Source organism: Oncorhynchus mykiss, chromosome 9 (assembly GCF_013265735.2).
Source record: "Oncorhynchus mykiss isolate Arlee chromosome 9, USDA_OmykA_1.1, whole genome shotgun sequence".
NCBI lineage: Eukaryota > Metazoa > Chordata > Actinopteri > Salmoniformes > Salmonidae > Oncorhynchus > Oncorhynchus mykiss.
This window is the reverse complement of record NC_048573.1, coordinates 64,657,192-64,684,329: the sequence shown is the minus strand read 5'-3', so window position 1 is coordinate 64,684,329 and position 27,138 is coordinate 64,657,192. Positions and strand designations below refer to the sequence as shown.

At 41.2% G+C, this 27,138-nt stretch overlaps 3 protein-coding genes across 9 annotated transcripts in view; all 3 read left to right on the top strand.

The window, feature by feature from the left end:
• Positions 1-27,138, top strand: part of LOC110532667 (homeobox protein Hox-C10a) — a 96,563-nt gene that overhangs the window by 49,830 nt on the left and 19,595 nt on the right. For 2 of the 6 annotated variants that reach the window (XM_036988683.1, XM_036988685.1), the window contains one exon: positions 16,172-16,209. The exons of 2 other annotated variants lie outside the window; for them this stretch is intronic. The gene's annotated coding sequence lies outside the window, so the exon portion shown is untranslated. Of the gene's footprint in view, positions 1-16,171; positions 16,220-27,138 lie in introns of all 6 variants that reach the window. 2 more of the 6 variants (XM_036988682.1, XM_021616756.2) reach the window with 1 other exon arrangement.
• Positions 1-27,138, top strand: part of LOC110532671 (homeobox protein Hox-C5a) — a 53,548-nt gene that overhangs the window by 6,844 nt on the left and 19,566 nt on the right. Inside the window, exon 3 of one of the 2 annotated variants that reach the window (XM_036988691.1) lies at positions 16,172-16,209. The gene's annotated coding sequence lies outside the window, so the exon portion shown is untranslated. Of the gene's footprint in view, positions 1-16,171; positions 16,220-27,138 lie in introns of both variants that reach the window. The other variant, XM_036988690.1, reaches the window with a different exon arrangement.
• Positions 18,025-22,044, top strand: LOC110532668 (homeobox protein Hox-C4a). The gene is made up of 2 exons (XM_021616758.2): positions 18,025-20,501; positions 21,078-22,044. The coding sequence occupies exons 1-2, from the start codon at positions 20,060-20,062 to the stop codon at positions 21,443-21,445; spliced, it is 810 nt and encodes a 269-aa protein (XP_021472433.1). The 5' UTR covers positions 18,025-20,059; the 3' UTR covers positions 21,446-22,044.

Here is a 27,138-nt window from a genome sequence, read left to right as displayed (position 1 = left end):
AAATTGGATGTAATAAATGTATCACTAGTCACTTTAAACAATGCCACTTTATATAATGTTTACATACCCAACATTGTTTATCTCATATGTATATACTGTACTCTATACAATCTTTTGCATCTTGCCTAAGCCGTTGGGCCATCGTTCATCCATATATTTATATGTACATATGTACTTATTCATTCCTTTACACTTGTGTGTATAAGGTAGTTGTTGTGAAATTGTTAGACTTCTTGTTAGATATTACTGCACGGTCAGAACTAGAAGCACAAGCATTTCGCTACACTCACATTAACATCTACTAACCATGTGTACCTTACGATAAGCTGTAGACCACACTATCTACCAAGAGAGTTCTCATCGATATTATTCGTAGCCGTCTATTTACCACCACAAACCGTTGCTGGCACTAGACCGCACTCAACCATTTGTACAAGACCATAAGCAAACAAGAAAATGCTCATCCAGAAGCGGTGCTCCTAGTGGCCGGGGACTTTAATGCAGACAAACTTAAATCCATTTTACCTCATTTCTACCAGCATGTCACATGTGCAACCAGAGGGGGAAAAAACTCTAGACCACTTTTACTCCACACAAAGAGATGCATACAAATCTCTCCCCCGCCCTCCATTTGGCAAATCTGACAATAATTCTGTCCTCCCGATTCCTGCTTACAAGCAAAGACTAAAGCAGGAAGTTCCAGTGACTCGCCCAATACGGAAGTGGTCAGATAACATGGATGCTACATTACAGGACTGTTTTGCTAGCACAGACCGGAATATGTTCCGGGATTCATCAAATGACATTGAGGAGTACACCACCTCAGGCATCGTCTTCATCAATAAGTGTGTTGACAACGTCGTCCCCACAGTGACCGTACGTACATATCCCAACCAGAAGCCATGGATTACAGGCAACATCCCCATCGAGCTAAAGGCTGGAGCTGAAACTTTCAAGGAGTGAGACACTAAACCTACTACACCAGCTCTGATGCTCGTTGGATATGGCAGGGCTTGAAAACTATTACGGACTACACATGGGAAACCCAGCCACGAGCTGCCCAGTGGCACGAGCCTACCAGACGAGCTAAATGCCTTTTATGCTCACTTCGAGGCAAGCAACACTGAAGCATGCTTGAGAGTTCCAGCTGTTCTGGACGATTGTGTGATAACACTCTCGGTAGCCAATGTGAGTAAGACCTTTCAACAGGTCAATATTCACAAAGCCGAGGGGCCAGACGGATTACCAGGATGTGTACTCAAAGCATGCACGGACCAACTGTTAACCTTTTACGACTAGGGGGCAGTATTTTAATTTTTGGAAAAAAACGTTCCCGTTTTAAACAAGATATTTTGTCACGAAAAGATGCTCGACTATGCATATAATTGACAGCTTTGGATAGAAAACACTCTGACGTTTCCAAAACTGCAAAGATATTGTCTGTGAGTGCAACAGAACTGATGTTACAGGCGAAACCCAGATAAAAATCAAATTAGGAAGTGCCGCATTTTTTTAAACCGCCATATGCCAATGACTCCTTATATGGCTGTGAATGAGCTACGAATGAGCTTACGTTTTCTACGTATTCCCCAGGGTGTCTACAGCATTGTGACGTCTTTTTACGCATTTCTGTAGAAGAATAGCCATAAGGGACCACATTTAGCAAGTGGTCACATGATGTCTCCCGCAGAAAATCTTGCGTAAAATACTGAGGTAGCCATTTTTCCAATCGCTTCTTACGAGAAACCAATTGCCTCGACGGATATATTATCGAATATATATGTTAAAAACACCTTGAGGATTGATTCTAAACAACGTTTGCCATGTTTCTGTCGATATTATGGAGCTAATTTGGAAAAAAGTTTGGCGTTGTAGTGATAGCATTTTCCGGTCGATTTCTCAGCCAAGCATGATGAACAAACGGGAGCTATTTCACCTACAAAAATAATATTTTGGGAAAAAAGGAACATTTGCTATCTAACTGGGAGTCTCCTGAGTGAAAACATCCGAAGTTCTTCAAAGGTAAATTATTTAATTTGATTGCTTTTCTTATTTTTGTGAAAATGTTGCCTGCTGCCAGCAGAGCCTAGCATAGCATTATGCCATGATAAACTTACACAAATATGTAACGCATATTTGAAAATCTGAGATGGCAGTGTGATTAACAAAAGGCTAAGCTGTGCCTCAATATATTTCATTTGTGATTTTCATGAATAGGAACATTTTCTAGGGGTATTTATGTCCGCTGCGTTTATGTCCGTAGCACTCACGTCGGTAACCATGAAGTGCTTTAAAGGCTGGTCATGGCTCACATCAACAGCATCGTCCCAGAAACTCTAAGACCCACTCCAATTCGCATACCGCCCCTATAGATCCACAGATGACGCAATCTCAATCGCACTCCACACTGCCCTTTCCCACCTGGACAAAAGGAACACCTATGTGAGAATGCTTTTCATTGACTACAGCATCAGCATTCAACACCATAGTGCCCACAAAGCTCATCACTAAGCTAAGGACCCTGGAACTTAACACCTCCCTCTGCAACTGGATCCTGGACTTCCTGATGGGCCGCCCCCAGGTGCGGAGGGTAGGCAACAACACATCTGCCACACTGATCCTCAACACAGGGGCCCCTCAGGGGTGAGTGCTTAGTCCCCTCCTGTACTCCCTATTCACCCATGACTGTGTGGCCAAACACGACTCCAACACTATCATTAAGTTTGTTGACGACACAACAGTGGTAGGCCTGATCACCGACAACAATTTTTTTTAAACATTTTTTTTATCTCACCTTTATTTAACCAGATAAGCTAGTTGAGAACAAGTTCTCATTTACAACTGCGACCTGGCCAAGATAAAGCAAAGCAGTGCGACACAAACAACAATACAGAGTTACACATGGAATAAACAAGCGTACAGTCAATAACACAATAGAAAAAAAAGTCTATATACAGTGTGTGCAAATGGCGTGAGGAGGTAAGGCAATAAATAGGCCATTGTAGCGAAGTAATTCCAGTTTAGCAAATTTACACTGGAGTGATATATGAGCAGATGATGATGTGCATGTAGAAATACTTGTGTGCAAAAGAGCAGAAAAGTAAATAAAAGCAATATGGGGATGAGGTAGGTAGATTCGGTGGGTTATTTACAGATGGGCTATGTACAGCTGCAGCGATCGGTTAGCTGCTCAGATAGCTGATGTTTAAAGTTAGTGAGGGAGATATAAGTCTCCAGCTTCAGTGATTTTTGCAATTCGTTCCAGTCATTGGCAGCAGAGAACCGGAAGGAAAGGCGGCCAAATGAGGTGTTGGCTTTGGGGACGACCAGTGAGATTTACCTGCTGGAGCGCGTGCTACGGGTGGGTGTTGTTATCGTGACCAGTGAGCTGAGATAAGGCGGAGCTTTACCTAGCATAGACTTATAGATGACCTGGAGCCAGTGGGTCTGGCGACGAATATGTAGCGAGGGCCAGATGACTAGACCATATAGGTCGCAGTGGTAGGTGGTATAAGGGGTTTTGGTGACAAAACGGATGGCACTGTGATAGACTGCATCCAGTTTGCTGAGTAGACTATTGGAAGCTATTTTGTAAATGACGAGTCGAGGATCGATGAGACAGCCTATAGGGAGGAGGTCAGAGACTCTTTCTTGAACTGTGCTGTTGGTTAAGGGCTTGTAAAGGAAGCATTTCACGGTAAGGTCTACTCATGTTGTATTCAGCGCAGGTGACAAATAAAGTTTGATTTGATTTGTTCTGCCTCTGTTAATTTGGGAAAGTTATGTGGTTGATTTTGTTAAGTTCCTTTGTCAGTAAGATCCTGTGTTGACCTGAGTGTTTTGTTCGTGTGACCTGCCCATGAACTCTGGACCCCTTGTAGTACCTTGTAATTATGGCCCAGAGGTTTTCCTGGTCAGTTCCCAGAAGGGCCAGGGAGGAACTCAGCGGTCTAATGATGTAGTGAGTTGATGGGTTCACGTTCCTGAACAGCTAATCAAAGGGCTACCCAGACCCCTCTTTTACGCTGCTGCTACTCTCTGTTTATAATCTATGCATAGTCACTTTAACTCATAGTCACTTTAACATATTGCCTCAATTACCCACCCCCTGTATATAGCCTCGCTTGTTATTTTACTGCTGCTATTTAATTATTTGTTACTTTTATTTTCTATTTATCTATTTTTTACCTTACACTTTTTTTTTAAATGTTTTGAAGTATTGATGGTTAAAGGCTTGTAAGTAAGCATTTCACTGTAAGGTTGTATCGGCACATGTGACAAATACAGTGCCTTGCGAAAGTATTCGGCCCCCTTGAACTTTGCGACCTTTTGCCACATTTCAGGCTTCAAACATAAAGATATAAAACTGTATTTTTTTGTGAAGAATCAACAACAAGTGGGACACAATCATGAAGTGGAACGACATTTATTGGATATTTCAAACTTTTTTAACAAATTAAAAACTGAAAAATTGGGGGTGCAAAATTATTCAGCCCCTTTAAGTTAATACTTTGTAGCGCCACCGTTTGCTGCGATTACAGCTGTAAGTCGCTTGGGGTATGTCTCTATCAGTTTTGCACATCGAGAGACTGACATTTTTTCCCATTCCTCCTTGCAAAACAGCTCGAGCTCAGTGAGGTTGGATGGAGAGTATTTGTGAACAGCAGTTTTCAGTTCTTTCCACAGATTCTCGATTGGATTCAGGTCTGGACTATGACTTGGCCATTCTAACACCTGGATATGTTTATTTTTGAACCATTCCATTGTAGATTTTGCTTTATGTTTTGGATCATTGTCTTGTTGGAAGACAAATCTCCGTCCCAGTCTCAGGTCTTTTGCAGACTCCATCAGGTTTTCTTCCAGAATGGTCCTGTATTTGGCTCCATCCATCTTTCCATCAATTTTAACCATCTTCCCTGTCCCTGCTGAAGAAAAGCAGGCCCAAACCATGATGCTGCCACCACCATGTTTGACAGTGGGGATGGTGTGTTCAGGGTGATGAGCTGTGTTGCTTTTACGCCAAACATAACGTCTTGCATTGTTGCCAAAAAGTTCAATTTTGGTTTCATCTGACCAGAGCACCTTCTTCCACATGTTTGGTGTGTCTCCCAGGTGGCTTGTGGCAAACTTTAAACAACACTTTTTATGGATGTCTTTAAGAAATGGCTTTCTTGCCACTCTTCCATAAAGGCCAGATTTGTGCAATATACGACTGATTGTTGTCCTATGGACAGAGTCTCCCACCTCAGCTGTAGATCTCTGCAGTTCATCCAGAGTGATCATGGGCCTCTTGGCTGCATCTCTGATCAGTCTTCTCCTTGTATGAGCTGAAAGTTTAGAGGGACGGCCAGGTCTTGGTAGATTTGCAGTGGTCTGATACTCCTTCCATTTCAATATTATCGCTTGCACAGTGTTCCTTGGGATGTTTAAAGCTTGGGAAATATTTTTGTATCCAAATCCGGCTTTAAACTTCTTCACAACAGTATCTCGGACCTGCCTGGTGTGTTCCTTGTTCTTCATGATGCTCTCTGCGCTTTTAACGGACCTCTGAGACCATCACAGTGCAGGTGCATTTATACGGAGACTTGATTACACACAGGTGGATTGTATTTATCATCATTAGTCATTTAGGTTAACATTGGATCATTCAGAGATCCTCACTGAACTTCTGGAGAGAGTTTTCTGCACTGAAAGTAAAGGGGCTGAATAATTTTGCACGCCCAATTTTATTTTTTTTGTTAAAAAAGTTTGAAATATCCAATAAATGTCGTTCCACTTCATGATTGTGTCCCACTTGTTGTTGATTCTTCACAAAAAAATACAGTTTTATATCTTTATGTTTGAAGCCTGAAATGTTGCAAAAGGTCGCAAAGTTCAAGGGGGCCGAATACTTTCGCAAGGCACTGTACATTTTTATTTGATGTTGAGTTTTAACCCCTTACTTCCTGTTAGATGAAGAGAGTGGAAAGCAATGATACACAGTCAATAGGGGGTGCTATTAAACATGCTCCCCCTCCAAATAGAGAATAATGATGCTATAGAGCAGGGTATCCCAAACTCGGTCCTGGGGCCTCTCATGAGTGCATGTTTTGATTTTTGCCCAAGCACTACACAGTTGATTCAAATAATCAAAGCTTAATGATGAGTTGGTTATTTGAATCAGCTGTGTAGTCCTAGGGCAAATCCCAAAAGGTGCACCCAGGGTGGGCCTCAGGACCAAGTTTGGGAAATGCTGTTATAGAGGGGATTCGCCTGCATTATAGTGCATTGGGGTGGCTAAGTTCTCCACTGTTCTTAAGCTCGATATGTCTTCCTCTTGACTTTTTCTAATCTTGTTGACTGTAATCGAGCCATGGTATTCCCATGGTTGGCAAATAATCATCCAATAAGAAAGCCACTGTCTTGTCTAGATCATGAGAGAGTGTTACCTGGCAATGAGAACATTGCCTAATTGTTGGTACAGGGACCCACCTCCAGAAGCCCAAACATTTTTAGATGAACAGAAAACTCTATTATGCTTTTTAAGCTTATGCATTTGTTTGTAGACTGAATGGTTTATTATATTGTAATGTATTCAGATTATATTAATTTCCCTTTATGAAAATAATTTCTTTATGAGATGAGATTGCATAAAACACAATAGAGAAGGAAAGGGATGCCTAGTCAGTTGTTCAACTGAATGCATTCAACTGAAACGTGTCTTCCCAGAGAGGTGTGGGAGCTGACTTAATCGACGTCTATGACATTGGCACCCGGGGAGCAGTTGTTGCTGGGGGTTATCCTCTTAATGTAATGGCAAAATTTTGTTTCCCGCCTAAATAGACATACCCAAAAGTAACTGCTATTCATGTGTAATTACATGATTCTGACATGCCAAAACTTGGTATGTTTGGAAAGAAGACATCTGGGAGATAAGGAAATCATCAGAAAATAGATTGGAGTTACGTAGTTCAGAATACACAAGATCAAGCACACACAAAATAACCATTGTTTATTTATTTATTTAAAGTATTCTTTCATTGACAAGCTATAAGTGAATTATTGATGCCCAGATCTGGAAACACATCAGATGGCTTCTACAACATGTGAACAATATCAGGAAACAAAATGGAGTTGATAGACCTAACAACTAGAAATGGGCAGATGTTTTAGTAAGTGGTGTCAGGTGTGGTCACAGCACATTTACAAGTGTCCCTAAACCTCTCTAAAGTGGCATGTCTGTAAATTAGATCATTTCAGTGCTATTACATATTTGCAATCCCTAAATGCTATTTATTCAGTATAAAAACAATTTCTACCATATCAACCTCTCTCAAACATTGTGGTGGTGTCTGGGACATACAGGGGATATCCAAGTGCTTTTTAAACCTCTCCAAAGTGCCTGAACATTTAACCTAGGCATAAATAAATTAATAATTTTTAAAACATAAAAAAAAAAAATCCAATGTATTGGTCCCACATAGAAATGACCTGTTTACAAAAACAATAGAAAAGCAACAGATGTACAGTACCAGTCAAAAGTTTGGATACACCTACTCATTCAAGGGTTTCTCTTTATTTTTTACAATTATCTACATTGTAGAATAATAGTGAAGACATCACAACTATGAACTAACACATATGAAATGATGTAGTAACCAAAAGTCTTAAACAAATCAAAAATAGATTTTTAGATTGTTCAAAGTAGACACCCTTTGCCTTGATGACAGCTTTGTACACTCTTGGCATTCTCTCAACCAACTTCATGAGATAGTCACCTGAAATGCATTTCAATTAACAGGTGTGCCTTGTTAAAAGCTCATTTTTGGAATTTCTTTCCTTCTTAATGCGTTTGAGCCAATCAGTTGTGTTGTGACAAGGTAAGGACCAAGTCCATATTATGGCTAGAACAGCTTAAATAAGCAAAGAGAAACGACAGTCCATCATTACTTTAAGACATGAAGGTCAGTCAATCTGGAACCTTTCAAGAACTTTGAATGAATGAATGAAACTGGCTCTCATGAGGACCGCCATAGGAAAGGAAGACCCAGAGTTACCTCTGCTGCAGAGGATAAGTTCATTAGAGTAAACTGCACCTCAGATTGCAGCCCAAATAAATGCTTTACTGAGTTCAAGTCGGGTGCCGATGACGTGGATGTTGGATGTTGATTAAGGCAGCCCCCTGCACCTCTCTGATTCAGAGGGGTTGGGTTAAATGCAGAAGACACATTTCAGTTGAATGCATTGTTGTACAACTGACTAGGTATCCCCTTTATTATTATATTTTTTTAACATCAACTGTTCAGAGGAGGCCGTGTGAATCAGGCCTTCGTGGTCAAATTGCTGCGAAGAAATCACTACTAAAAGGACACCAATAAGAAGAAGAGACTTTCTTGGGCCAAGAAACACAGGCAATAGACATTAGACCAGTGGAAATCTGTCCATTGGTCTGATGAGTCCAAATTTGAGATTTTTGTTTCCAACCGCTGTCTTTGTGAGATGCAGAGTAGGTGAACGGATGTTCTCCGCATGTGTTGTTCCCACCGTGAAGCATGGAGGAGGAGGTGTGATGGTGTAGGGGTTCTTTGTTGGTGACACTGTCAGTGATTTATTTAAAATTCAAGGTACACTTAACCAGCATGGCTACCACAGCATTCTGAAGCACTAGCCAGCTCATCTGGTTTGCGCTTAGTGGGATTATCATTTTTTCAACAGGACAATGAACCAAAACACACCTCCAGGCTATGTAAGGGCTATTTGACCAAGGAGAGTGCTGCATCAGATGACCTGGCCTCCACAATCACCTGACCTCAACCCAATTGAGATGGATTGTGATGAGTTGGACCGCAGAGTTAAGGAAAAGCAGCCAAAAAGTGCTCAGCATATGTGGGAACTCCTTCAAGACTGTTACACTTTTTTTGGTTAGTACATGATTCCATACGTATTATTTCATAGTTCCGATGTATTCACTATTATTTTACAATGTAGAAAATAGTAAAAGAAAAATCAAGAAAACCCCTTGAATAAGTAGGCTGTGTCCAAACCCGACTGGTACTGTACATCAAATTAGAAAATGTATTTTCAAACACAAACGTGTACTTCACTAAAAAAGGTGCAAAAATAGAAATAAGCTTAACTATTTACAAATGGAATTTGTGTTTGTTTTACATCCTAGGTGTAGATGATTAGATTTCACCATAGCTCGTGCATGTCGTCATAGTCTTTGAAGCAGTCCCTCTTTGCCAGGAAAAAAAGCAAACTGGAATTTCGGACAGAAGATCTGGCATTTCCCCCCTGTGTTCTGCAATGCTTGCAGTTCTTCATTTTGTCTTTTGGCATGTTTTTGGGATAGCTACGCTACGCTCACCTTGAGTGGGGGGTCTTGTGATGGTTGTGAGGTTGCTTTGGTCCCCCAATTCAGACAATTCCAACACCAGCTGCTCTCGGAAGGCCAACTGGGAGAGAGGGGTTTGACCTTCTGCTTGTAGAAAATGTCATAATTTACTGTATCAATGTCCACAAAATGGTAAAAAAAAAGTAATACCACTTACTGGTCTTGTGGAGGACCTGGTAGTAGCCTAGCAGAGCATCAGATAGGTCGACACCCCCAATGCTGGCATTGTAGTCCTTCACAGAAACAGGAGACCTTTTTTCACCCTCCTTGAGACATGGTCGTTATTGCATACCTTATGCTGGTGAGCATGGTTACTTCCCTAGTGTCCTTTCATTTCACAAAAAGCAGCTTGTTAGTCCTGATCCAACGTATGGTCCCCCTCTCTGCTGTCTTTGTCGTGTAATTTACCTTGGTCTTGGGGAAACCAATTATGTTAGTATGAATGGTGCCACAAGCCCCCATTTTCTTTTTCAAGAGGTCTATGAAAAGTGGATGTAGAACCATCAGACGGGTGATTGACATAGCAGTGGGGGATGAAGACCTTGACCGGCGGGGGCGCTAGCTGGGGAGGGGTGGCTCCCAAACTTCATCATCCAAATCATCTGCATCCTCCACTCTGTTGTGAATATACTGTATATATATACTGTTGTAAGACACACAGAATTACAGTTGACTAAATTTACAAAACAACATTACTGTAAAGTAAAAACACCAAGCCTAAACTTTACCTGTACAGTGACTCACATAGAAGGTGTGAAGCACACACACACAAAGGCAAAGGTGAGAACCACAAATAAACAGTGGCCATGAGAGTTTAGTGGCCTCTCCAAAGTTACAAGGAACAGCAAACAGTGAACTAATATGAAAAATAGACAACTACATTGGCATTATATAACATTGAAATGACTTGTTACATAGGCCAATGTAAACTTAATCCAAAGCACAAAAAGCAGACAACTCATAAAAACGAAATAGATATAGTAAATTAGTTATATAAAGTCATGAAAATAATGTACTAACAGATCTAAAAGTGGATCCAATCCTTCTAGAAGGTAGTCCTCATCGGCCGAGTCGAAATCCTCGTTATCCAAATCGCTTCACTTATCCAAGTCTGACGGGTATTTTATTCAAAGCTTCTATGTCGGTGTACTTATTCATAGCTGCCTTATTTTTAGCTTCCTGTTCGATACTCTTCGTTTTTATATTTTCCCCCTTTGAGAAAACCAGCTTTCATACTAAAGCGATGAAATCGGTTTACAATGTAGTGTAACCTGCTCGATGCGTCTCGTCTCTGAGCCAGGTAGCGATAGTTCGCAATACGCATTACACATAAAAGGTTCTAGGCCTTGCATTGTCCCACCCAGGTCACCTGCATTTCCCTGGAAAGCTTATCCCATTGGTTACAAGACTGTCAGGTGCCATAGTAGCCAATCCCCTGTGTAACGTCATATTTTTAATGCGCAAAGATATAGTCACTCTGTGGACATTAAATGTTTCCATTAAGTCATACATCATCAGATAGCATTGGCAATAGATTAGATTTGTTCCTACCAACCTAAGGATTAATTTCATACCTCCCCATGTATCTATAGCTCAAACACAGACCAAATGGAAGCTTACCTTGTAGATGTTTGGTGAAAACCTTGCGTTAAATAAACATTTTGACTCTCGGGGTTGGTGATCAATAACGGTAGGTCACTGACAGACAAATAAGACATCCTCATGATCTGTGGAGTCCCGGCTTTCGGTGTGTATCGACTTATTCCGTGTTTATTTCGTATATGCTTCACAACATAAACCGGAATGTAGGTAGCAGGCATCTTGAAATTAGGTAATCGGCTCGGCCTGCCTATATACATTCGTATGCCCATATATGGCAGTAAATGACACAAACGATTTTAAGGCAAAATTAATAGCCAAGACACGAAGCTTTCCACAGACACCCTGCTTTTGCAGATAGGGGCTACCGTTGTCATTTTTATGTATTTATTTTTTATTTCACCTTTATTTAACCAGGTAGGCTAGTTGAGAACAAGTTCTCATTTGCAACTGCAACCTGGCCAAGATACAGAAAAGCAGTTAGACACATACACAGAGTTAAACACAGAGTTACACATGGAATAAACAAATATACAATCAATAATACAGTAGAAAAGTCTATACAGCATGTGCAAATGAGGAAGGATACGGGAGGTAAGGCAATAAATAGGCCATAGTGGCGAAGTAATTACAATATGGCAATTAAACACTGGAATGGTAGAATGTGCAGAAGATGAATGTGCAAGTAGAGATACCAGGGTGCAAAGGAGAAAGATAAATAAATAAATACAGTATGGGGATGAGGTAGATTGGATGGGCTATTTACAGATGACCTATGTACAGGTGCAGTGATCTGTGAGCTGCTCTGACAGCTGGTGCTAAAGCTAGTGAGGGAGGTAAGAGTCTCCAGCTTCAGAGATTTTTGCAGTTTGTTCCAGTCATTGGCAGCAGAGAACTGGAAGGACAGGTGGCCACAGGAAGAATTGGCTTTGGGGGTGACCAGTGAGGTATACCTGCTGGAGTGCGTGCTACAGGTGGGTGCTGCTATGGTGACCAGTGAGCTGAGATAAGGCGGGGCTTTACCTAGCAGAGACTTGTAGATGACCTGTAGCCAGTGGGTTTGGTGACAAGTATGAAGCGAGGGCCAGCCAACGAGAGGGTACAGGTTGCAGTGGTGGGTAGTATATGGGACTTTGGTGACAAAACGGATTGCACTGTGATAGACTGCATCCAATTTGTTGAGTAGAGTATTGGAGGCTATTTTGTAAATGACATCGCCGAAATCGAGGATCGGTAGGATGGTCAGTTTTACGAGGGTATGTTTGGCAGCATGAGTGAAGGATGCTTTGTTTGCGAAATAGGAAGCTGATTCTAGATTTCCTTTTCGGTTGGAGATGTTTAATGTGAGTCTGGAAGGAGAGTTTACAGTCTAACCAGACACCTAGGTATTTGTAGTTGTCCACATATTCTAAGTCAGAACCGTCCAGAGTAGTGATGCTGGACGGACGGGCAGGTGCGGGCAGTGATCGGTTGAAGTGCATGCATTTAGTTTTACTTGCATTTAAGAGCAGTTGGAGGCCACGGAAGAAGAGTTGTATGGCATTGAAGCTCACCTGGAGGTTAGTTAACACAGTGTCCAAAGAAGGGCCAGAGGTATACAGAATGGTGTCTCCTGCGTAGAGGTGGATCAAAGAATCACCAGCAGCAAGAGCGACATCATTGATGTTCCAGAGAAGAGTCGGCCCTCCAATTGAACCCTGTGGCACCCCCATAGAGACTGCCAGAGGTCCGGACAACAGGCCCTCCAATTTGACACACTGAACTCTATCAGAGAAGTAGTTGGTGAACCGGGCGAGGCAATCATTTGAGAATCCAAGGCTGTCGAGTCTGCCAATAAGAATGTGGTGATTGACAAAAAAGTTGAATCCCTTGGCCAGGTCGATGAATACGGCTGCACAGTAATGGCTCTTATCGATTGCGGTTATGATGTCGTTTAGGACCTTGAACGTGGCTGAGTTGCACCCATTACCAGCTCTGAAACCAGATTGCATAGCGGAGAAGGTACGGTGGGATTCGAAATGGTCGGTAATCCGTTTGTTAACTTGGCTTTCGAGGTAGGATAGATATAGGTCTGTAGCAGTTTTCCAATCTTTGGGAATCTCAGACGATATGAAAGAGAGGTTGAACAGGCTAGTAATAGGGGTTGCAACAATTTCGGCAGATAATTTTAGAAAGAGGGTCCAGATTGTCTAGCCCGGCTGATTTGTAGGGGTCAGATTTTGCACCTCTTTCAGAACATCAGCTATCTGGATTTGGGTGAAGGAGAAGTGGGGAGCCTTGGGCGAGTTGCTGTGGCGGGTGGAGGGCTGTTGATCGGGGTAAGGGTAACCAGGTGGAAAGCATGGCCAGCTGTAGAAAAATGCTTATTGAAATTCTCAATTATAGTGGATTTATTGGTGGTGACAGTGTTTCCTAGCCTCAGTGCAGTGGGCAGCTGGGAGGAGGTGCTCTTATTCTCCATGGACTTTACAGTGTCCCAGAACTTTTTTGAGTTTGTGCTATAGGATGCAAATTTCTGCTTGAAAAAGCTAGCCTTAGCTTTCCTAACTGCCTGTGTATATTTGTTCCTAACTTCCCTGACAAGTTGCATATCACGGGGGCTGTTCGATGCTAATGCAGAATGCCACAGGATGTTTTTGTGCTGGTCAAGAGCAGTCAGGTCTGGAGAGAACCAAGGGCTATGTCTATTCCTGGTTCTACATTTTTTGAATTGGGCATGCTTATTTAAGATAGTGAAAGGCACTTTTAAAGAATAACCAGGCATCCTCTACTGACGGGATGAGTTCAATATCCTTCCAGGATACCCGGGCCAGGTCGATTAGAAAGGCCTGCTCGCTGAAGTGTTTTAGGAGTGTTTGACAGTGATGAGGGGTGGTCGTTAAATTGCAGACCCATTACGGATGCAGGCAATGAAGCAGTGATCACTGAGATCTTGGTTGAGTACAGCAGAGGTGTATTTGGAGGGCAAGTTGGTTTGGATGATATCTATGAAGGTGCCCGTGTTTACGGATTTGGGGTTGTACCTGGTGGGTTCATTGATAATTTGTGTGAGATTGAGGGCATCAAGCTTAGATTGTAGGATGGCCGGGGTGTTAAGCATGTCACAGTTTAGGTCACCTAGCAGCACGAGCTCTGAAGATAGATGGGGGGCAATCAATTCAAATATGGTGTCCAGAGCACAGCTGGGGCAGAGGGTGGTCTATAGCAAGTGGCAACGGTGAGAGACTTGTTTATGGAAAGATGAATTTTTAAAAGTAGAAGCTCGAATTGTTTGGGTACAGACCTGGATAGTAAGACAGAACTCTGCTTTGCAGTTCTATCTTGTCGGAAAATGTTATAGTTAGGGATGGAAATTTCAGGGATTTTGGTGGACTTCCTAAGCCAGGATTCAGACATGGCTAGGACATCCGGGTTGGCATTGTGCTAAAGCAGTGAATAAAATACATTTAGGGAGGAGGCTTCTAATGTTAACATGCATGAAACCAAGGCTTTTTCAGTTACAGAAGTCAACAATTGAGAGCACCTGGGGAGTAGGAGTGGAGCTAGGCACTGCAGGTCCTGGTTTAACCTCTACATCACCAGAGGACCAGAGGAGGAGTATGATGAGGGTATGGCTAAAGGCTATCAGGACTGGTCGTCTAGTGCGTTCAGAGCAGAGAGTAAAAGGAGCAGATTTCTGGGCGTGAGAGAATAGATTCAAGGCATAATGTACAGACAGTGGTATGGTAGGATGTGAGTACATTGGAGGTAGACCTAGGCATTGAGTAATGATGAGAGAGATATTGTCTCTAGAGACGTTTAAACCTGGTGATGTCACCGCATATGTGGGAGGTGGAAGTAAATGGTAGGTTAAGGCATATTGAGCAGGGCTAGAGGCTCTACAGTGAAATAAGACAATATTCACTAACCAGGACAGTAATGGACAAGGCATATTGATATTAGGGAGAGGCATGCGTAGCCGGGTGATCAATAGGGATCCAGTGAGTGGTTGGGTTGGCTGGAGACACGGCGATTCAGACAGCTAGCAGGCCGGGGCTAGCAAGATAGCAGAAGGGCCTTACAGCAACATCTCGATGGAGGAAAGTCTGTTTTAGCCTCCGCGTGCGGTGATGTCAATAGACCAGTCGTGATGGATTAGTAGGGTTCCGAGTAGCAGAGAAGTCCAAGTCCAATTGGCAAAATAGATATAGTGGCCCAAGAAATTGGCCGATGGATCTATACAGCTAACAGTCCAATATGCTCTGGACAGCTAGCAGGCCGCAGCTAAGCTCCAGGCTAATTGGTGCTTGCTCTGGGACCGACGTTAGCCAGTAGACACTCAGCTAGCTAGCTGCGATGATCCAGGTGAAAATGTCCAGAGCTTGCGGTAGGAGTCCGGGGATATGGAGAGAAAATAATCCGTATGCTCTGGTTTGAGTCGCTTTGTACAAACTGGCGAGAGCTTTCCGAGCTAAACTGTTAGCTGATGACCGCTAGCAGTGGTTAGCTGACTACTAGCTATTAGCTAGTGAGCTGGATAGCTTCTGTTGGGGGATTCCGGATTCGAGGTGAATACAACTACTTTAGAAAAAAACATATCCGCACCACATTGGGTGAGGCAGGTTGCAGGAGAGTGTTTTGAAGTTAAGGTTTAGAATTTTTTTTTTAAAAGATATGCGCATAAAAATATATATACAAGGGGACACGACAAGACGAGGACAAAAGACGTCTGACTGCTACGCCATCTTGGATTGTACCAGACTGAATTTAATTTTAAAAAATCTAATAGGGTCCCCAAATTCAAGGACGTGAACATTGTTCCTTAATGGGGAAAGTTAAATGTGGTTTGTATTTTCCAAATACATTTAGAACTTCAGGGAAAAGAGTGATGTCGTTAGAAATGGGGATTTGTGTCTATGACTTGATTTTTGTCAATTGATTTTCGATGACAAATTAACAAGTGTTTAGCTATTTCAAACCTGCTAATTAGATAATTCTCCAATAAGGATCATTTTGTGGTTTATGAAATTCGAAAATACTGCAGGCTATCCTGGCCCTCCATTACCAATATCGTATGTTGTTTTTCATGGCATCATAGGCTATTCTATTTCAGAGCTTTTATTAAAACCATTCCGAATAATTTGGAGTGGGAATAATATATACTTACGCATTTTAACTCCCACTGATCATCTAATTTTATATATTTTTTCAATTTTGCAGACAACAATCGAGGACTGAGGCGGAATGAAGGGGAGCATGTATGTATCAGTAAGTTGTTTATTATTTTGTACACAAATAGGCTACTTGCCCTGTCCTTTCCCGTGCGCAGAGCCAACAGAGAGGGCAGTGTTCCCTGATAATGGCTATGAAGCTATTTGCTCTCATGATAAGAAGTTGGTTTCATCTAAGCCTATGCACACAAATTCCATTGTGCAATGAGTTTATTATTAAACATTGCATTTCACACAGTTTGGCCTCACCGGGCCTCACCATGCACACGGTGGTCAATTTATTAACGGTCTAAGGCACTGTATTTCAGTGCAAGAGGCGTCACTACAGTCTCTGGTTCGAATCCAGGCTGAATCACTGTGATTGGGAGTCATAGGGCAGCGCACAATTGGCCCAGTGTCATCCGGGTTTGGACAGGGTAGGCCGTGATTGTAAATACTAATTTGTTCCTAATTAACTGACTGGTCTGTCTGGTTAAATAAATAAAAAATAAAAAACATTATTCAGTGAAAGAACAACGAATCTTTTCTCATCCTACCATCAATGTTGTAGCCTACATGTGTTGCATGCATATCGTGTGTTACAGATATGCATAGCATTTGTGTGTGAAAGAGAACATGCTGAAAGGTTTTCATTTAACAGAAAAGCAAATGTTAACCATTTTTCCCATGAACAAATGGAACATCAAATTAGTTCGCCTATGGCCCTCGTTTTTCTGTAGTTCTACATTATAACTAGATATTGAACTAGATGAGAGATGAAAGCCATTTGTGGGGAGAATTTATTTATTTATTTTCGCCCATCAATAATCCTTGGCAGTGAACTATTGGAAGTAGTCAAACGCGAGGGTTTAAACGCAGGTCAGGCTGTCTAACGAATATTAAAATGCGTCCACAACACTGGAGCTGGGGTGAGAGGGGTGTGGGGGCGTGCACGGGGCCTGTGAAGGCGTGGGCGGGGGTGGGGCGTTTGTGTGCAAAAATTATAATACTATGCGGAGATTTGCAGATGCTAACGTAAGATGAGAACGAAAGGGTCCTTTACATTTTGAGTATGTTTTCTACTTCTCTTGTCTCATGGTTACCAAGGTAGCTGACGTATTTTGCAGGCCAACCTACACCTTTTCGATTATTTTCTACTATATTCTAGGTATACCATTTTATCAAGTTAAGTGAACATGTTATTGTTTTGATTACTTAAAAAATAAAACATTCTATTGGATTCTATTTCAAGACTACATATTAAATATATTCACGATTTCAGTAGCCTATGTTTGCCCCTCTGGATTATTGAAACAGGTCACATTCACACCATGCAGGATATAACATTTTTCATCTCCGTCTTCTCATTAACTTCTGCAGTGGCAGGAAGAGAGGTTACGGAGCGGTCAGTATGGTAATGGCGAGGCATGCGAGCACAAGAAATCGTTGGGGACAGAATAAACGTGTGTTTCATCTGCGCTGTCACGCGGTCGCTCGCTTTGTACCCGTAGTGCACGTGTTTTGCCTGAATATTCATAGTTTAGAGAAGTTACCTCAAAGGCAGGGTTTTGATTGAATCTGATAGAGAAAAACATATTAGGCAGGAGACTCTATTCGTGTGTGTGTGTGAGAGAGAGAGAGAGAGAGAGAGAGAGAGAGAGAGAGAGAGAGAGAGCGAGAGAGAGAGAGAGAGAGAGAGAGAGAGAGAGAGAGAGAGAGAGAGAGGTTTTCACCTAACTGAATTCTTCCAGTTGGAGCTCTTCTTTTCAGGCTGCAATGGAAAAGACTCATTGGTTGCCTATATGTACCCTGTAGAACCGAATTTGTGTTAATAGATAACAATCGCAAGTACGTCTCTACGGGAATACATGGGTTACTGAAATCCACGTATGTCAAGATAATCGTCTGGTCAACCCTCGCTTCTATCCAGTAGGTTATAGCTGCATGCAGTGTTAGCAGGAATAATAGGGCACGAATAGCATACATCTCAGGAGAAGTCTGTGTGCGGCATACACAGTAGGTGTTCAACCTCCACATAAGTAGCCTAAGCATTGTCAGGACGTCCATAGGCCTATATTGTGTACAGTAGGCTATCTGGAAGCAAAGGGCTTCTACGAGTATTCGGTCCGTACCAGTAAGCATGTAAAAAAAACAGCAATCGTTTAAAGCGGACTGATTTACTGCGTTTACGGCCCTATAAAACGCCTCAAACATCGCTGCCAAAAGTAATAGAAATGGCGGGCGCGGTCTACACATAAACAAACCATAAACATCTGCCCTGTTATGTCATTTTCACCTGCTCATATAAGACTAAAAGAAGGCCACTACCGCTACATTAGATGATGATTAACAGGTGATTGACCTCGTATTATAACCCTTGTTAATATAATCGTATTATAATCCATCCCTAGTATGTAGTAGGTCCTACATTTATAATATATTTATTTTATATAAATATTTAATATTTAAATATTTAATATTATTATTATGAACTCCATTGACTCACAAAGGTCACATTGATTATATAGGTCTACAGTCCTGTGGTTTGTGGTGTCGTGCATAATTGAAGGCATCAGCCACTGACAAATTTAGCCAGCAGTTAATGACAGTATAATAGTACCTGTAAAGCGTCTGTGGCAACGGATAGTCTACCAGACATAATTGACAGCTTATCTGCAAGAGTTTGTAACGGACTTACTCCCCCATCTAGGTTTAACATCAAATTAATAACCATACACGTGCACTTAGACAATCACTAGTTTTGATGGAGATAAACTTACGATTGGACAAAACGTCCCTACGAGTCATTTCAGGGCACGTAAAGCTGGTTTCATCAACATTGCAGCCTTATAAAGATTTGTATTCAAATGCATACATCTCTAAACATGGAGAGAGAGAGACAGAGACCTCAATGCAATATCCAATAATGACAGTGATATAAACATTAGAGATATACCATCATTAAATAATATTTGCCTTCCCTTGTGTCCATTGCACAAGATAGCAAAGTAGGCCTATTTGACAACTATGAATGCATTTGAAAAGTATTAATGCATTTGAAAAGTATTAATGCATTTGAAAAGTATTAATGCATTTGAAAAGTATTTGGAATGCTATGTTTGAAAAGTATCGGCACAGTTTTGAAAGTTCTCAAATGCAAAGCAAAATACTCATTGTGTGGTTACTTCACTGATACGGTGCCCATTTGGTGTCCACTTTCTTCTCATATGAGCCAAGCTCAGTTCTAGTTAAAAATATATATATATATATCATAATTCGAACTGCTATGTGAAAGTGAATTTTACCGTATTTTTTTTTTTTTTTTACCTATTTAGGATTTGGCATTTTGTGTTGGATTATTTTATATTTGAGAATAATATTCTTAGAGAGTGTCATAGGCCAACTTTCTGTGATCTAATCATTCTACTTTTTTATTGGTTATTATTTTTACTATTAATACTTATTATTATTATTATTTACTGCTATTTGTACCTCTGAAATGATGCTAATAATATAACTATAATGACACTGGGTAATTCACATAAGAAGTGTTTGTGTTGCAATTTTTTGCTGCAATATCAATGGCATTGGTAACACAACAAGGGAGCGAGTGAGAGAGAAATTAAAATTGAATTCAGAGAGAGCAGTGAGAGAGAGAGAGAGAGAGAGAGAGAGAGAGAGAGAGAGAGAGAGAGAGAGAGATATTATGCACACAATGGCGACCGAAAATATGTTTCAAAACCTTTGGTTCCTTATCCGGGGACTAGCTCTCACTCTGCCATTGGGCCGTGGGGTCACGTGGTAAAACTAACTTTACAAGGGCTGCTCGCAAGTAGGAGGGCTATATGGAGCAGAAAAACGACAAAGCTAGAAAAATAAATTTCCACTGCAGAAATTAATGATCATGAGCTCGTATTTGATGGACTCTACCTACATTGATCCGAAATTTCCTCCATGCGAGGAATATTCACAAAACAGCTACATCCCCGAGCACAGCCCCGAATATTACAGCCGCGCCAGGGACCCTAGCTCTGGTTACCAGCATCACCATCAGGAGTTATACCCTCCGCGGGCGAGCTACCAAGAGCGCCAATATAATTGTGCAAGCATCCCTGAACCTGACACGCAAAGGGGACATGGACTACCCCATTCTGCGCACCTGCTTGCAGGGAAAGGGCAGCCAGCCTCATGTGAGACCCCACAGTTACCCATGTCCCCCATCACTCCACCAGCTGCATCCTCCGCCTGCAACCAAGCTACACCGGAGCATCCAAACAGCTCAGCCTCCTCCAAGCAGCCCGTGGTATACCCATGGATGAAGAAAATTCACGTCAGCACCGGTAGGCAACTTGTCTGTGTTTGTCTGTTCTCTCTCTCTACACTCTCCTACTCCTTTCTCTTCCTTTCCCTCCCTTTATCAGTGCCTCTGACTCCCATCTCCTTCCCAGCCCCTGCTAAGATAGGGGAGAAGCCTTTGAAATGGCACAATTGAGTCGGATTTACGACTCGGCGTCGGTAATTACACCCGCCATAAATTTTATAGCAGAGGTATACTCTGGGCAGCCGTATCACCATGTGGCTTCTGCTGTTATGTATGTGCGGGATGGAGAGATGAGGGGGAGAGATGAACGGAAAAAAGACTGGCTTTGGAATCTTGCATTAATAATTTAGTGCATACTTGGATGTGAGTGTCCCCTCATTATGGAGAAATAGACAAGTTCTTAACTTCCCATTTCTATGATTTCTAATACCATAACTAGCATATCTAGCCATTCCTTATGCCCTGCCCATCATATGTCTCAGTTGAGGACACTATTGTTTACCCACTCCTTCCCTCCTTGTCTTTCTCTCTCTCTCTCTCTCTATCTCTCTCTCCCTCTCTCTCTTTCTCTCTCTTTACTTCTCCCCCTTTACAGCGAACCCGAATTACAATGGACCGGATTCCAAGCGGTCTAGGACAGCTTATACTCGACAGCAGGTCTTAGAATTGGAGAAGGAATTCCACTATAACCGCTATTTAACTCGGCGGAGGCGCATTGAGATAGCCCATACCTTGGTTCTCTCCGAACGACAAATCAAGATTTGGTTTCAGAACCGCAGGATGAAGTGGAAAAAAGACCATAGGCTTCCTAACACCAAAGTGAGATCCTCCACCGCGGGCATATCCTCCGGGTCCAACACAACCTCATCAGCCTGTGTTGTCGCCACTTCCTCGGCCACTGGTAGCATTACTCCCGATGAACTGTCCGGAGTAGAGGATGGCGAGGATATTACAAGGTTATAAGGCGAAAAGAAAACCACTTTAAGAAGGGGGATAGAGAATGACTGATTATTTATAGTATATTATATATTTTGTTTTCGTAGGTATTTGTGCGGTTTCATTTAAGTCCAAAGTTATATAAAATGCATGTTATATCGCATGGATTTATACGAATACTGATGAGTTATTTTTACGTGACACAGGGTTTAAGTTATTTAATGCTGAATCAAGATTATGTTTTTTTTATGAGAAAAATGTTTTGAATGAAGGAAATTATTGTACATTTAATCTAAATGTTATTGTGAGCTATTTGTTTGCCCTACCGCCCAAGTTGAAATGCACAATCTATTTATTTCAAGCTCAACACTGGAAGAATGTCATTATTAGGCAATCATAGTTATTTTTGGTAAAAATGCTGGAACGTACCGATGGAACATTGATCTTGAACGCATATGTTTAGGATTATAACAAGGTGAATTAGCTCCTTGCTTTCAGAAACAGGATTTTTAATTACAATCTAGTTTGTGGTGTGTTTAGCAGATTATTGTGAAATGCAATACACAGAGTTTAGTGTATTTGTTATAATCATATTGGTCAATAAAACAGTGGGTGTACTAGTTTTACGCGCGTTTGGATCGATTCATTCATGGCCAACAGAGTGCCTATTGTTTTGGTGACTGTGGGAATTGATGTGGTGGCCGTTATATAAAATAGTATAGTCACAATTTACCAAGTTCTTTATTGATGGTTCAGCCTAACAACGCATTATTTGTTTGGCAATGTTTAGCTATAAATTGTTTAGCCTATGCCAAATATGATACTGACGATTTGAAATGTTCCTTTAGAATCGTTCTCGAGGTCGGCACGCGTATACAGATCCACCGTTCATATCCCCCCTAATCCAATAATAATCCATAATTCTACTCCAAATAAAGGGTTATGGCCTGGCTGCATGCATCATATTATCATACATGTAGCTCATTATTCTCAAGGACATTCAATTAACTTGGCAAGCCATTCCACCAGGCCCTCAACCATGCCCCTTCAGATTATACTGGCTGGCTGGAGCCCTGCTTCCTGCTCATTACTGAACATATAGCTCTGCACATACCTTTTGATAAAAGCAATAGTTTGGATAATAGTGCTTTATATGCATGCACGTAGGCCTTCTCAATATGCAATCATTTGTACCCTATATACAATGGAATGTTAGTTGTAAGTTTGCGATTTTCACCAATTGTCATTCGTATAATAGTCTATGTTTGTTGCGCCCTGAGACCTCCCCCGTCAAAGTGAAGAATATGCTTTTAAAAAGTGGCGCTTGAGGCAACGTCATCGTGACCTCTGCTCTTGGTAAGTATAGCCTATACTGCTCAAGCATCGTGGGGGGATTTTCGATAGGACTATGGCAATGTTGTGGACGTGTTGTCACCATGCAACTGTAATAATACATAGGACAATCATATTGCGCCTTTGATCTTATCTGGGCCCTAGCCACGAAACAGGCCGCCCAATTAACAGTTCTCCAAAACGAATTTCATTGTAGAATAACTTTTTCTTATTCTGCTCAAAATGTTGTGCAAAAAAATGCAATGTTTGAAAAGAGCGCAATAGTTTGATAGATTATTTAAACTGTGTGATTTGAATAGAAATGATAAAACGGCTTGCTAGGTGGGGGGCAAAGGGGACAAAGGGGAGAGGTATTCTAAACCATCAATCTTAGCGCCGCAGAGTAACGAATTATTTGCGTCTGAATATATTAATTTGGCAACAGCCTCTCTCAGAAATAAACCCAAATCGCTAACTAGTAATTTTACGAAATAAAACTATCAGGGCCAAAAAGGAAACTTAACACCGTGACTTGGACATGACTTTGGAATGGCAGTTGGAACACACGTAAAGCCCTAAAACATGCAGAATTCCAGTAGCCTTTATGTAGCTGCCTGGACAATTGAGAGAAATTAATGTGTAGCTACGCCACAGTCTCACCATCCCTCCAATCTCTTTCTAGATCCTGTCGCCTCCATGTAGCGAGGCTGAAAAGGTACTTTATTGAAGTTTGGGATCAACCGCGAGAAGGCCGAGTTCAGTCGGAGGGCACATTTTCTGTCCCATTAGGTCCGTTTCAACCGGGATGGCCGACCTTTGCAACCCCCCGTGACCTGACTGGGTCGCTATACTTGTACCTTCTGTGTGTGCCCTCGTAGGTCGTCCCCGGTCCTTGCGTGGCCTCGTCAGGGCTCTGGACTTTCTTTGTGTGTTTTTCTACTTGAGGGGCCGGTAGAAGGGCACCTCTGAATGTGTTGCTCTTTTGTTGCTCTCAGTGGTGACCCGAGAGTGCGGTGAACTGTCGGTCACTTCTCTTCCATTGTGCCTAGGACCTAGACCCTTTGTAGGACATCCTACACATTTTAGGGACTTCCAAGCGGTTACTTCGGAGTTTATGATCGGTCTGCATGTGAGTGTTACTCATGTCGAATGTATTATTACCTTTTTATATTAGAATTATGTACATAACAAAAATAGTTTTCATGTGCATAGCTTCAATCTAATCTCACGAGTACATGTTCGAGGATAGTGATTCAATTTCAATATGATTAAATTAAGGATTAGTAGACCTAGACCTATGTATATATGCACTTTCCGGCGTAGTATAGGCTTAAGCCTACCTACATTTACCATTTCAAATGCAAATTTGTTCCTGGACATGCCTTTGATTCTTACAATAACATAACCAGTTCTTAAATAAATAAAATCATTTTTTTAACATAAATATTTTTTTATCCATATGCTGTTGCTATGTATCATTTGTAGGCATATTGTGTATTGTATTACAAACTTTTGTACCTCATGTAGCAAAAACCTATCTTTGCAGTTGACTGAAGGTCAGTTTAGGATCTTTGGTCAAAGTGGGCCTACGAATATCTAGACTTAATTCTCTCTCACCATATGTCAGCATCAGAGATGCTCATTAGAGATGCTGCCGGGGGTCTCCATGCAAAATATTACATGGCAGGTGTGTTTCATAGAACTGTATTAGGAAGTATTCCCCTCTTACAGTTTGAACATTTCACTTTCTCTCAGATTCATCTCCATATAGATATTTAGGCTATGATATGTTGCAGTATGTATTTGTGTGGGTAACAGACTACATAGTGACTCGTAATCACTATATTAGTGAGGTGGCAGCCTAGTGGTTAGAGCTTTGGACTAGTTGGGCTAGTAACCGATAGGTTGCACGATTGAATCCCCGAGCTGACAAGTTAAACATCTGTCGTTCTGTCCCTGAACAAGGCAGGTAACCATTGTTCCTAGGCCGTCATTGAAAATAAGAATTTGTTCTTAACTGACTTGCCTAGTTAAACAAAGGTCAAATATATATTATGAACTGTATTTAGAGGATTGACGTTCAAATTGACTTTTTAGAATTATTTAACACAAATTTTCCGAATAGAATGAACGATATTTAGATAATGCTTTGAATTGCTCCCAACGAGATATTAAACCTACTGTAGTCTATATGGCACAAATAATGTGTCTATGGGCCTACAAAATGTCACGCGATATTTTATAGGATGCATACCACATTTTATAGGACTTGATATAATTTGGCTTTCGGTGCACTTTTATGAAACCCTGTAGAACCTGTAGAACGCCTGTAGAACCTGTAGAACCCCTGTAAAACATGTATAACCCCTGTAGAACCCCTGTAGAATCTGTAGAAACCCATTTCCAACTAACTTACTTTTCAATGGCCTGTAGTATTCGTACAACCCTTTCAAGCTAACATGCAACTATTTTTCTTCATCTGTGTATCGCATATTGGAGTTCGTTATAAAAATGAATAGTGTAGCCTAAACTTGGACCTCTGTAGATTGTGTATAGCTCACGAATTTATAGCTAAACCTAGCTACATCTTGCATCCGGAATTTGACATTAAGGCCAGGGATATACGATTACAACTTCCTCTGAGGGGCTTCTTCTGAGCATACAGTCAACGGCATCTAGTTAGCCACCTCGCCACTGACCTCATGGCCTGAAGATATCTGGAAGTTACAGTATGTGACAACTTTTATTTTCACGATGTCCAATATTATTTGAGTAAACACAATCAGCATGAAACACGTTATTGTTTCACTTCTGACTTTAATTTAATTGAGTCATTGTACTTTGTGACACAATGCGAAAAGACACGGTCAATTGAAAGAAAATATTATTGATACTGCTCAGAAATGATGGAGACGTGTTTTTAACAGACATTCTCTCGGGACTTAAAAATGCAAGCTGTCCCATCATACACCAGCTGCAACCTAATGTCAATTCAACTTGATTTGAAAAGCTTTCTATAAAATTTACATTTGAATGTAATTAATAAGAAAACTAATTTGAACGTAGAAAATGTAAATAATTATGTGGGTTTACATTTAAAGGAATTACGCACTAGCTCAAATTAAACGTTTTATTTACTTTGTAACTAGCTCCAGGCTAAGATCCGTCTTTTCAGAAATTGTTTATGTTCGTTTATTATTTGTTTGTTTAATTGTCTAACTTCATGCCATGTATTTCAATTGGTGTGATTAATTCCCCAAAAGTAAATAAAGAATACGTTGCATTTGTACAAATGTAGCCTACAGTGATATTTATTTCTTAAATATAATGATTTGATAGCATTCCTGCAAAAGATAAGCCATTGTGAATCTTGTCTCTTCAAAGTATTTAGAGAATATTGAGATTTTTTCTCTCCATGTGATTCAAGGGAATACAGGCGAACATTCCACTCTAGAAGGTTGATTTATGGCAGGCCTTTGGCAAGGCGTCTCTCTCTCTCTCTCTCTCTCTCTTGGCTGACAGAAAAACGAAAACAAACTTGTATTAAATAGTTAAAAGAAGAAGAAAGCATGTAACGAAGTCACATTCATCCATAAATCCCCAAAATAAATCAACAGTTGTAATGATCATTGTGGTGATAACTCATCTGTGCCTATTTTGAGATTTATGTTAGTAATGGATTATGGTTATAGCAACATTTCCTCGTCTTAGATGAGTGTCTTGTAAGACAAAAGGGCCATGTCCAGAGTATTGTGATAGGGATGAGCTAGTCTGTTTAAATGGCAGCCATGGCAGCTGCATATAGGCGCTGAGTTGAAACAGGGTTCACGTCACCATGTTCCAGGGATAGGGGGAATAGGGCGGCTCACTCTCACGTTGACCAGATGAGAGGAGGACGCGTCATAAATCCGTAAATCTACTCTAGCGTCTGTCGGTTCTCCACCAGAGGAGCAGATGTGTCTGTCCCGTGTGCTTCTGCGCGCGCGCGCGTGTGTGTGTGTGTGTGCGTGTGCGTGCGTGTGTGTGTGTGTCGAACTGATTCTTGAATCTATATTATTAATGAATTAATTACAAGTGAAGTTACCATCCAAAGCGCAATATTATAAATATTATAAGCACTTGAACCTGACAATAGGTTGCCAAAATGTTATTTATTTACCATCATGGGATTATTCATAATTTAGGTAATTATAGGCCTACTGCAATTACTTATAAAGCATTGATAAACATTAGTGTAGCATAATATAACATTTACCTACATTTCAGCCCCTGGTAACAGGCTATTGAGTACTGAGCTATTTACACTCTTAGAAAAAAAGGTGCTATATAGAATCTAAAAGGTTTTTCAGCTATCCCATAGGAGAACCTGTGGAAGAACCCTTTTTGGT

Excerpts from the sequence above, each read along its gene's own strand:
- LOC110532668 (XM_021616758.2), top strand. The coding sequence starts at position 20,060 with ATGATCATGAGCTCGTATTTGATGGACTCTACCTACATTGATCCGAAA. Across the intron at positions 20,502-21,077 it reads GAAAATTCACGTCAGCACCG|CGAACCCGAATTACAATGGA; the intron begins GTAGGCAACTTG and ends CCCCCTTTACAG.